Genomic DNA, 12,929 nt, shown 5'->3' on the forward strand with positions numbered 1-12,929 from the left:
TCCCCCCCCCCCTCATGCAACCATGAACTGGCCCATATTAGTCTTTTCCAGAAGTAGATCCCCGATAGATTTACAAGAACCATTCTGAAGTGGTATAAGCAAAAATTGTGGATAACGTCCGATGGGCATATAGTATAGGCATTTCCATACCAAATTTTTTGTTAAAAAAAAAAATAGTAGAAAATAACTCAAATTTAATCATTTGGAAGTGATGTATACGAAAAGCGTGACATACATCCTGTGGACTTATATCCAAGGTACCGTCATCCGAAATTTTAGGTCATTTGGTGTAAATATGATAGCACAAGAGCCGAAAATGTAGATTTTTATGGTCTAAAAATGAACAAATATGGCAAAATAACCATATTGAACAAACGTATGCCGAAAATATTTATGACTACCTATTGGTATTTATCTAAGGCACCTCCGTACAAAATTTCAGGTTATTCAGTTATAATACCAGGGCACAGGAGACCAAAATATAAGTTTTTTTTTTTGTAAGAAAATGGAAAAAAAAATAATAAAATTATTTTATAGGTATGCATCAAAAAAGTTTTGAAGTGCACCATTCGACCTTTGTGCCAAATTTCAGGTCATTTGACATAGAAATGACAGATGAATCGATTTGAAGATTTTACAGCAAAAGAAGAAACGTCAGGGAAAAACAATATATTTCCCTCCCATTCATTATATTAATGAATGAACTATCAAAATTATGAAAAGAATTTTTGAACAGGTTGCAGCCACGCCTTATAGGGGGTTAATAGAAGAACCAGGAATATGGCCAGTTGAAAATAGATGTTTCATAACATTGGATGATAAACGATTAGTTAAGGAGATGGTGGAAGACCAAATAGGGAAATGTTATTGGGACTACTGGGGGAAAAGTCTTGAAGAGATATATGCAAAAAAATAATATATATATATTAAAATTGAAGCAAGAATGTATAAACAAAGCAAGAAAAGAGATATATAAAAATTAAAGTGCTAAATGAAATTAAAAGGAAAATAGAAAAAAAATAAAGTAGAAATTATCAAACTAAGGTTTGTAAATAGTAATGGAAGAAGAGAAGTAGTAATAGTAATACAAATAGGGTTGAATATGATGGATTGAAAAGAAAATTATAGAAACCGAAATGAAAATGATAGGCTTTGCGTGTAGCGTATTGAGGCAGAGGATACAACAGAGCACATGTTAGATGTTAAAAATTAAGAAAATTTAGAAGCAATTGTATAGAATTAAGGGAGTTAGAAACACCGGCCAAAGAAGTTGCCCTATACTCGTATATTACAAGATGCGCTGTCTGTATAGGAGGTAACGAATGACCATGAACTTTCTGGCGATTGCAGCGATTTGCACCTACGCTTCATATAGTAGTGTGCCCTATTACAGTGTTGTGGAGAGAGCAATGAGGAACCTGGAACTTAAAACCAGGGAAACCAGCTATTGGGTCCTTTTATTAATATGCCTTCCATTTATTTAATTTGACGGACAATATTCGATATTATTCCTGTATCGAAATTAATGTTTTTTTTTTTTTTTTTTTTTTTTTCAGAATTATGCACCCGCGAGATTAATGGCCTGGCTCGAGCTGGTTTGATAGAGCTCGATGAGATGGACGTCAAGCCGACGACACCTGGGAAACTCATGGCCAGGTTCTGCGTCTCCTTCAATACCATGAAGACGTTTTTGCAGGTCAGTAGAACCTCTCTTGATGTTTATAGGCCTTTTTCTTTGTGGTTCTTCTTTAATTCCACCATTTTTTCTAGTTTTATTTTAATGTTTTTTTAATATGGCTGTTCTTTAACGTTGGAATTCCCTTTGCAGGACAGTAACCCTGTTTACGTTACATTACCTTACGTTATATTTTGAAAGATCAAATGTTGATTGGTTTTACTCCAAATTTCGTACACTGTCATGTTCTATTATTAATGAATAATTAAACCACATAAAGTCTCGGTTGTTTTTCAACGTTTGTTTGTGACATTTTTTTTAAAGTTTGCATAGATTATTCTTTCTTTGCTTATATATTACTCTCTCTCTCTCTCTCTCTCTCTCTCTCTCTCTCTCTCTCTCTCTCTCTCTCTCTCTCTCTCTCTCTCTCTCTCTCTCTCTCTCTCTCTCTCTAAATGGCGTTACCCATTGTTTCATTAATGATCCTTTGGCTTCATTAATTGTATTGCTCTAGTTTTCATTTTCATTTTATACTTAAAGTAGGTAAGCTTTTGTTGTTAGGATTCAAGTTTGCATTTGTTATTGTAAACACACTTCTTGCAGTTGTAGATTTTATATTCTCATAATTTCAACACACATACACACACACACACACACATATATATATATATATATATATATATATATATATATATATATATATATATATTGGTATATTTAGTTCTTTTATTGTCTTTTCAACAGTTGCGAGGAGACGAGAGCTTGAAAGAGCTGGTGGAGATATTATCATCCTGTCGTGAATTCAATGAGGTTAAGGTAAGGAAACACTGCTATAGGCTACCATCAAAACAGTTATCATAGGAAAAAAAATGTATTTCGTATTTGGATAGTGGCAAAGTGCTGGAGTGCACTATTATTATTATTATTATTATTATTATTATTGTTGTTGTTATTAATAGTTACACTTTAGCGGATATCGACGTATAAAATTCGGAAAAGTGGGGAGAAACCCATTTCTAGCATATCAGACTGGAATGGCATTTTAAGTGATTTTTTTTTTCTAAATTTGAATTGATCACAATTTTGTAATAGTGTTGTGCCTGTTTTTTTTTTTTTTTTTTTTTTTCCTTTTTTAATGAGAATCTGACTGGCGTATCCCTTCTCATGTGCTAAAGTACTGAGTGAATGACAAACCATGATTCAATGATGATTGTAGACGTGCTTTTTTGCAGAAGCAGGAGGCCTATCATCTTTAGAAGGGTAACAGATCAGATTTGCCTTGGAATAACTATACTCGGTTAAGAGCTGTCGCTCTGTGAGTTTCTGCTTCAGTTGAAAGAAATAAAATTTTACCATAAAAGAAACCCTTTCTGGTACAACTCATGAACATGCGTGATGGACTAGCCTTAAATCTACACTCTTTGTTGTAGACGTAACCGTTCCTCCTTTACTTAAACTAGATGGTTCTGTCACTCACTCTCCAAAGGAAAGGGAATGTGTTTGACTGTAAGCAGAATGGTGAGAAACTTGAAAATCCTCATTCCTGTTGTCCTGGGGCTAAACTAACTCTGTAGTTTAGCTACAGTTCTTAAAGCAATCTTGATGGACCTTGATGCTTATGAAGGAGGTGTGCAGTAAACCCAAATCGTATTTTTACTTTGTGTTTTTTATAAAGACTGCTGATTTCTCAGCTGTTATTTTCTCCAAGTCATTCTTCGCAAGTTGGCAAGAAGAGGGTCTTGTAGCAGTTGTTGGAAAATTGGTAATGTTACTCTATTTTGTAAATGTGTTGTGGTAGCTAAAGTCCAGCTGATTATCGCCCAATTTCCATATACCTAAAGTTTTTGAACGTCTTTTGGCAAAACGTCTAAATAGGTTTGCTGAAGGTAATCATATGTTCCCTAGTTTGTAATTTGGCTTTCGTAAAGGAATTTTAGTAGTGTTACTGTTCTTAAAATATTTTTTTGAATTGTTAATGGATTCTCTTGTAGTTCATCAATATCCGTATTTCCTTTCCTCACAGGACCATTTTTCCATGTTGGAGCCCATGGGCTTATAGATTCCTGCATTTCCAACTAGGGTTGTTGCTTAGCTAATAATAATAATGCTTTTAATGTTTTTTTTCTTTTTTTTCAATAATTTCTCACTAAATTATTGAATGATGCAAGTTCTGTAACACGTAGGAAGGTGAGTATTGCTATCTATTTCCCTCTAACTTTATTTTTAATGGGAAATTATTATTTTTGACTTGATAACTCGATTAGATGTTGCGTGTGATTTTATTTTTACATATAATCTTTAATTAACGAGTGTATTTGGGGTATTTCTGGGAAGAATATTTAAGTTATTTACACTGTTTAGTAAGAATGCAGTAGATTTCATTGATAATGTTAAGCTTCTAACTAAATGTAATCTTTACTATTGGATATCCTCGGATAAATTTAACACTTTTCCATTAATAACATCATATTTTTTATGATTAATAAATCCTATAGAACATTTCCATTCTTCACTCCAGAAATTTACTCCTTGTTATAAATAGATCTTTTTCATCGTTTAGGATATAATATTTTACCACAATTTTTAACTTCTATACCGTATCCCTTTGCAGTTTTTATTTATTTCACACTGATGTGAATGGTACCGCTATACTTATTTATTTTCAAATTGTTTCTCTTATCACACATATTCAGGAATTTGTTCCTTTATTTGTCGCAGGTCCGGATGTCTGAGAAAAGGGTCTTGAATGAATTGAACAAGAGTGCCGGTTCCTCTATCAGGTTCCCGATCGCAGGAAAGATCAAGACGAGGGAACAAAAGATAAACTGGTAATGTATTGGATTGTTTTTCTTGCTGTAATTGTTAATACTTTCTTATCATAGAAGTTTGGTAGTTAATAATGTCCATTTCTAAGTTGAACATTATTTGAAATATTTTGTTTTTTGTTTTTTGTTTTGTTGTAGAAAAGAAAACGGCTCCCTGGTTGATAGTGGTTAATTTTTATTTTTTATTTTTTTTAACTTAGAATTATGATTTCTCTTGATTGATTTATTATCTAGCACTATTTTATCGGCAACAAAAAGTAAAATCTATTTTAGAAATTTCTTTATAGCTTTGTAAAGCGAAGCAGTTATAGTTTATTTATACAAAGAAAGAAGACAATATATTGCCACATTTTGTGGAAGGATCTCTCTCTCTCTCTCTCTCTCTCTCTCTCTCTCTCTCTCTCTCTCTCTCTCTCTCTCTCTCTCTATGTACAGGTATGTAGCATTACATCTCAGGAAAATATAATTAAAATTAATGCTCTAACATAGTTTTTCGACTCGGTGTATTAGTCTACCTCCTTTTAATCCTATCCAATGTATACACGTCTTTATTTTAGAGACCATATGCTGTCTCCATTTAAGGAGAGTAAGCTTTAAATACTTTGCAAATATTGTGTAATATATTGGGATTTCTCCAAATTAGAAATATAATCCACAAGGATTTTGTTACCCCTTCTTGAACATTGTGAATTTCCTGTAAAATAAGAATCAATACTTATATTTTGCAATTTGATTGTTATTGATTTTTTGTATCTTTATATTTATTAATGTTTTTTTTTCCTCCCATTTTTAGTTTAATACAAGCCGTACTTGGGAGTCAGACCATAGTGGATCCAGGGTTGAATCAGGAGTCGACGAAGATCATGAGGACCGGACAGCGGATTACCAAATGTGAGTAGGAATGAACTAATGAACTGTTTACTGTAGTTATGAGTGGGGAAGTGATCATTGTTTTGTCTTTGCTTAGAAAGGCCTTCAAATAAAGACAAGATACTTATCCAAATGCTAAATTGTAAAGAAAAACTATTACGTATATATAATCATATTTATACATATATATATATATATATATATATATATGTATGTATGTATGTATAAATATGATTATATATACTGTATATATATATACACACACACATATATATATATATATGTGTGTGTGTGTGTGTGTGTATATATATATATATATATATATATATATATATATATATATATATATATATATATATATATATATATACACACATACACACTTCAAGTATTGAACCTGAATATTTTTGCAGTTTATGAAAAATGTTTCAAAATGGGTTTCCTAATATTATTATTATTATTACTTGCTAAGCTACAACCCTAGTTGGAAAAGCAGAATGCTATAAGCCCAGGGGCCCCAACAGGGAAAATAGCCCAGTGAGGAAAGGAAAGAAGGAAAATAAAATATTTTATGAAGAGTAACAACATTAAAACAAATATTTCCTATATAAACTATAAAAACTTTAACAAAACAAGAAGAGAAATCAGATAGAATAGTGTGCCCGAGTGTACCCTCAAGCAAGAGAACTCTAACCCAAGACAGTGGAAGACCATGGTACAGAGGCTATGGCACTATCCAAGACTAGAGAACAATGGTTTGATTTTGGAGTGTCCTTCTCCTAGAAGAGCTGCTTACCAAAGCTAAAGAGTCTCTTCTACCCTTACCAAGAGGAAAGTAGCCACTGAACAAATACAGTGCAGTAGTTAACCCCTTGAGCGAAGAATAATTGTTTGGAAATCTCAGTGTTGTCAGGTGTATGAGGACAGAAGAGAATCTGTAAAGAATAGGCCAGACTATTCAGCGTATGTGTAGGCAAAGAGAAAGAACCGTAACCAGAGAGAAGGATCCAATGTAGTACTGTCTGGCCAGTCAAAGGACCCCATAACTCTCTGGCGGTAGTATTTCAACGGGCGGCTGGTGCCCTTTGAAGGTTGACCGCATATTTTATTTCTACCTTATGTTGAAGTTCTACTTTGTCTATACTGTACATCTCCGTGAGAAGTTGTGCCTCCAGTGCACCTTATACAGTGCGGTGTAGTCATAACATCGTAAAAGTCTTTGCAACGTTCCGTATAGCTTCTATTCTACCTCTGACCATACTTCTTTTTTTCCTTGCTGTCTAACGTCTTTTAATGTAACAGTAAGTTTTCTCACAGTTGCTCTTTGATGCTGAATGACCTCACAGGCCCCAACGCCAGGATTTGTTACCAAATTTATAATCCTGTCCAAACCTAATTATTTATTTTCATTTGTCTCGTTTTCTGTCGTTCTGACCAAGGTTTTCTTTCTAACTTGGCCGTGGTTTGAAAGGTAGTCTCGTATATTTGAAGTTAGGTCGTGCTATCCACTAAACTAAAGGCTGTGCTGTAATGCTATTTTAAAAGTTCATATCCATTGTCCTCTGAAATTCAGGTTTGTTTTAAGAAGAAACGAAATTTGAGCATGTGTTGTACTGTTTTCAACTAATAACTGACTTATATTTGCTGGTAAGTTGCTTTTTTAAGTACGGTACAGTATAGCATTCATTGGGAAAGTAAGCTCTCAGTTGCTCAATGTGTCAAGTCAATGATTAGACAAAAGGGTTTAATGTGGATTTTGAATAAAATGCAATTTTAAACTGCTTCCTCAATCCAATGAAATATTTTTTTCAATTAATGAAATTAGTTTTAAGCAGGAAAAGCGACTTGATAAGATTTTTTTCCCAGCCTAACAATTAGATCACTGTTTTGCTATCATTTTTTTACTACTGCTATTACCACTGCTATTACTGCATTTTTAGTTTTCGTTATTATTAATTAATTTTGTAGATTTTTTATTGCAATCTTGTGTTTTGTACACTTGAGGCTTCCAGACACTTAATAAAATAAAATCAAAGTGTGTAATTTCCCTTAAATTCTCACCAGGTATTCCGACTTAGGCCTATTGATTGGCCTTACGTAAACCCAATTATGGATTTACCCTCTTTTCAGCCATCTACTCAGTAAAACTTTCTGGGTAGGTTGAAGTTTCATTACAGGTTCTGTCTTATAATAGAGAATAGTTCTTTTTTCTTTTTTGATGATTCTTAGCCAGGATTTATTCCATGTTAATGGGCAGGTGAATGAGAATAATTATCTTTTTTTTTTATTCAATTTGGCCATAGAATATTTCTTTCGGTTTTAAATAGCAATAATTTATGTTAAGTTTTCTACTTTCCTCAATTATGACCATTTGTCGTACGACGTAAGATCATGGGTAAACAAAGCACATTTAACATTAACCTCTGAGTAATGGCTAATTACGATAGCCAGCTAAGAATAACGATTTATCGAGTTGAGGAATATTTTCCTAGCGAGAATTGTATTGATTCAGTTTTTGTTTTATCAGCTCAATTGGCTTTGTGCCACACCTCGGACGTTGCCAGCATCCGAGTGTGTTGACAGAAAACGTATTATCAAGATGTTCTAGAGAAAACGAACATTCACAGATCACGTGCGATAACTGTTATAATGAGAAATCTCAGGATAGTTAACTTCAATTGCACATGTTCAAATGAACTAAGCCCAAGGCTGTCTGTCTGTATAGATTGCCTAACCTTGTGTAAGACAACTGCAATTGGCTAACGAGGCTTCTGGGAATTTGGTGCCATTATTTCTAACAAGGGAAATGTTTGGAAAGAGAGGACGCGTAAAATATAGATACGATTTGTTGGACGCGTGTTGGCAAGACGAAAAAATATATCTATAACAAGTCATTATTTGTTTTCAAAACACACTTGATTTTACATAATCTCTTTGGGCATTAGATACGCTTTTAACTGGCGTTACGGAACCCCAGGTCTTGTAATTTTGGGCAACTTTGAATTCAGTACATTATCTATGTTCGTGGCTTTGCAAGGTCCAATATCTGCTGATTTATGATTTTTAACATAGCGTTGTATTGACTCTCTCAAACGTCTTACATCTATTGCAGATCAGTGCGATGACATTGTTATTTACATATACATCACGGGTTGATACGAGTAATTTGGTTACATTCACTTTGTAGTAGAAGGTTCTTTGTTACTATTTAGCTAGCAATTTAGTAAGGAAAGTTTTACACATTTATGCCACAAAGTACATAGCTGCTCAAAGCGTTTGGTTTAATATATCCTTACGTATTCAAAATTCCTATTATCACCCGAATTAGGATATACTTCGCCATCCAATTTCTGTCGTTCGATAGATTTATCTACCTTAATGTTCTTATTTTGTCCCCAGTTGCTATACATATGTCCATCCAAATAATCCAACTCCCGTGTTATTCTCCCGTTTTCATCCCTTAGCTAAAAGTGATTGCTTCGAATTTATCTGGATTAACTCCTACCTAAGAAATTTTCTGTAGATAGTCTAATGCTGATAATAGATTCATTAATTGATTAGTTATGAGGTAGCGGGCGTCACAGATACTGGAGTGAATGACAGACGGAATAAAAGCAATTTCGAGAAGTTATTAAGACGGGAATCATATTATGGAAAACTTCTGGAGATGTTCCGTGTTGAAATTGATTGCTTTGTTTACGTAATATGTCGTTGCAAAGTCTGTGAACATCAGAGTCGTTACCCTGGAAAAAAGAGAAAAATTGTCTATAACGAAATCTTTGGAACTACTGCAGTTATATTGAGCAGCAAAGTCAGTCGTAATTATATAAAGATTGTATATTTTCTTTCTTCCAAACTGTATCATAAGGAAAACAAGAATATGATCATATCTTTTTTATTTATCTAGATATAACTGTACTTCTAGTCATTATAAACAATATGCATTGGAACATATTCAAAGGAGAGGACCTCTTTATGGTATATAAACTAATGATTCTAAATCTTCAATGGGTGCTGGTTGGGCTGCAATATCCCCAGACAAAACAAATCAGCTCTCATTACCTAGTGAAGCTTCAGTATTTACAACTGAATCATTTACAATTATATTAGAAATGGACATTATTATAATAATTCAAGATAATACGAATTATAAGCTTGTCATTAATTCCGATTCAAGATGTGCCATAGAGGCCTTAAATGGTTATGCGCATAAGAACTAATTAGGATTACAAATTGACGAGTTCCTTAATAAATTCTATGGCCCGGGGGGGAGGGGGGGGGTTGAAATATGCTGGATGCCTGCCCATGTTAGGGTTGGTGGTAATGGAAAATTGGATGCTGCTGTAAAGTTAGCAATAGATCTACCATAACAAGACATTAAATTACCTGCTAAGGATTATATGAATACCAGAGAGCATTTTGTGGTAAGAAAATGACAAACGATGTGGAATGATAAATCGAAAGATAATAAATTAAAATAAATAATACAGAGCCTTTATCTATGAAAATCATCATGACAAAAACATAAGAGGACGAAAGTAATTTTAGCAAGATTGCGTATTGGTCATACAAAATTGACTCTGGTTTTTAATGTGCATACCTCACGGAACTGTCTCCAAGTACAGTTTAAGCGAGTGTGATACTGTTTTTAACATCCAACATATATTATGTAAATGTAGTGTTTTTAAAACACATTGATTTATGTCTTGGTCAGAAAACTGTACATAACATTTTACTTGATTCATAGTATTTTAAAATTTGTTATTGTTAAGAAACACTGGTTTAATACCGGTTGATAAATTTTAAATATTTATCATAGGTTTTGATTTCTAACTTTTTTTTTTATCAAAGGTTTTTATTTCTAACTACTTTTTTGTCAATGAGATTAATATATATATTTTATCTTTTGAATTTATTCGGTTCATTGTGCTGGTAAATATCCTTCCCTTTAATAATAATGTGGAACAAACCAAGAAGGTTATCCTGATTAGTAGACTTCCTCAGAATAGAACAATCACTTATGAAATAAGGAAAAATTACTATTATGAATATCATAAATAGGAGATGAACGTAAAGAGTAAATAAATGGTATATATTATATCATTCTAGGACGTTCAAAAGACAGAACAAAATACGTAGCGTAGAGGGCTTAAGAAGAGTAATCGCTTTGTATAAAAAAATCTTGGGACAACTGAAGGGAACAGTTTGGTATTTCAAGACCCTCTTCAACACGTTGTGTTTTTATAAGCATATAAAAGACATCTTTATCTTTGTAACAATATCTGTTTTCTTATTCAAAGTATAGATTATGAATATTTACTTTACATCCTTTACTTTCTGTCTATAAATCCAGATTGTTTTCATTCAAAACCACGACACTTGTTTCTCCTCGAGTGATAATCTTTTATGATTCGCAATCGGTAGTGATCTTAACCAATTTTTTAGTGTTTTTTTTTTTTTTCTTCTTTTTCGGCACAATTGTCGGTGAGCACAATCTTAATATATTTGATTACAAGTCATGTTCGGACATAAACTCCCTTTATGTCATTGTAAAAACTGACATAACACAAGGGCAGAGGTTAATCTGCGTTATAAAAGATGTGAACTTTGGTTTAAAATGTAGATAATTGAATGTATTTTTTTTTACTCGTTCCCAAATTCTTATTATTAGAACAAACTCACGAACTTTTACTATCAAAACACAACTTAATTGGATACTGCTTACAGTATGCCTTACGTGGCGAGTTGTAGACAGTGCTTTGCAGTATCCCTTGAACCCCAGCTGTGTGGTATTTACTGCCTCTTTATCGTCCTACCTGGCTGTTCGACTTCCTTAACATTACTTTCTTTAAATGTTCAACTCCTTGGACTGAAACCAGTCCAGTGTACTCAGACTGATTTACAATATTAATATTTGTTGCAGATGACTGTATTGAGAAGAGATTACTCGGGTGTCATTTGTAGATGATTTCATGGTGAGGGGTAGATGGAGATTGTTAATTACTTTTCTTGTAGTTTCCTTATTTCCTTTCCTCACTGGACTATTTTCCCTGTTGGAGCCCTCGGTCTTTTAGCATTCTGCTTTTCCAATTAGGTTTGTAGCCTAGCAAGTAATAATGATAATAATAACGTGTTTATTGTTAAAGGGTAGGGGTAATGTGTCTAGTAATTATTACTAAGGGCTAATGTGTCTATTAGAGGATAGGGGTTAACGTGTCTAGTATTAGAGATTGTGGGGCAACGTTTCTAGTACTGGAGGGAAATACACCATATATATATATATATATATATATATATATATATATATATATATATATATATATATATATATATATATATATATATATAGAGAGAGAGAGAGAGAGAGAGAGAGAGAGAGAGAGAGAGAGAGAGAGAGAGAGAGAGAGAGAGAGAGAGAGAGAGAGAGAGAGAGAGAGGGTATGTATGTGGAGTGGGGTTAGAAAAAAAGCTAGTCGGTGATCTGTGAAGATATGGCATAAGTGGGGCAATACGTTTAAAACCAGGAGCCCCACCCGATCGGTCCTTTCTCGCTGTGTTGAGTATATATAAAAGGTAGGGGGTAACGTGTCTAGTTTTAATTGGTAGGGTTATTGTATTTAGTATTAGAGGGTAGGGTGAAACTTGCTTAGTATTAAAGGGTAGGGGTAGGGTGTTTACTGTGAAAGGGTATGGGATAACGTGTTTAGTAACAATGGGTAAGGGGTATGGTGTCTCATATTAGAAGGAAGGGGGTAACGTCTGATATTAAAGGGTTGGGAGTAATGTGTTTAATATTAGAGAGTAGGGTGTAAAGTTTCTAGTATTAAAGGTTTGAGGGCAACATGTCTGGTAGTAGGGGGTAGGGGGGTTATATTATTAAAGGAAAATGGTAACATGTACACTTAAAAGGTAGGGGTTAAAGTGTCTTGTATTAAAGGGTAGGCTGGTAACATGGCTAGTAAGAAAAGGTATGGATGTTACGTCTACTATTAAGGGGTTGGGGGTAAAGTTTTTACTAATAAAGAATAGGGGTATTATGTCTATTATCAAAGGGTAGGGGATTATCATGGCTAGTAATAATGGGTAAGGGATAATGTGTATAGTGTTAGAGGGTGGGGGTGTATGTGTCTAGTATTAAAGGTTATGGTGTAATGTGTGTAGTATTTGAGGGTAGAGTGCAATATGTCTATTATAGATGGAAGAGTGTACTGACTTACTATTAAAGGGTAGAGAGGTAGTGTCTAGTACAAAGGTAAGAGTAATGTGTCTAGTATTAAAGAAAATGCGATTAAGGTGTCTAGTATTAAATCGTAGGGGTAGAGTGCCTAGTATTAAATAGAAGGACCTATTGTTGCTGGAAGATTTGTGTGAAGTGTCAGGAAGGAAATTGGAAAGTTTTCGTCTGGTAAGTTTTAGTTATGCTTGCAAGCATTTCTTTTGAGGATAGCGTATTAGGTTTCACTTTGAAATGAGATCTTTATACGTGATTGAAGTCGCATGAGTGAGTAAACGGGAACATTTATTGAAATGCATTAGGGAGGGGTTTCATTACTCATTTG

General features: G+C 33.7%; 1 protein-coding gene across 2 annotated transcripts in view; it reads left to right on the plus strand.

Moving 5' to 3' along the window:
• The window catches only part of LOC137647110 (probable ATP-dependent DNA helicase HFM1), a 335,745-nt gene that overhangs the window by 250,284 nt on the left and 72,532 nt on the right, over nt 1-12,929 (plus strand). For both annotated transcript variants that reach the window (XM_068380341.1, XM_068380343.1), the window contains exons 17-20: nt 1,557-1,696; nt 2,420-2,491; nt 4,394-4,503; nt 5,294-5,391. In XM_068380341.1, the coding sequence (XP_068236442.1) occupies nt 1,557-1,696; nt 2,420-2,491; nt 4,394-4,503; nt 5,294-5,391 (420 nt within the window). The remainder of the gene's footprint in view (nt 1-1,556; nt 1,697-2,419; nt 2,492-4,393; nt 4,504-5,293; nt 5,392-12,929) is intronic.

Source organism: Palaemon carinicauda, chromosome 9 (genome assembly GCF_036898095.1).
Source record: "Palaemon carinicauda isolate YSFRI2023 chromosome 9, ASM3689809v2, whole genome shotgun sequence".
NCBI lineage: Eukaryota > Metazoa > Arthropoda > Malacostraca > Decapoda > Palaemonidae > Palaemon > Palaemon carinicauda.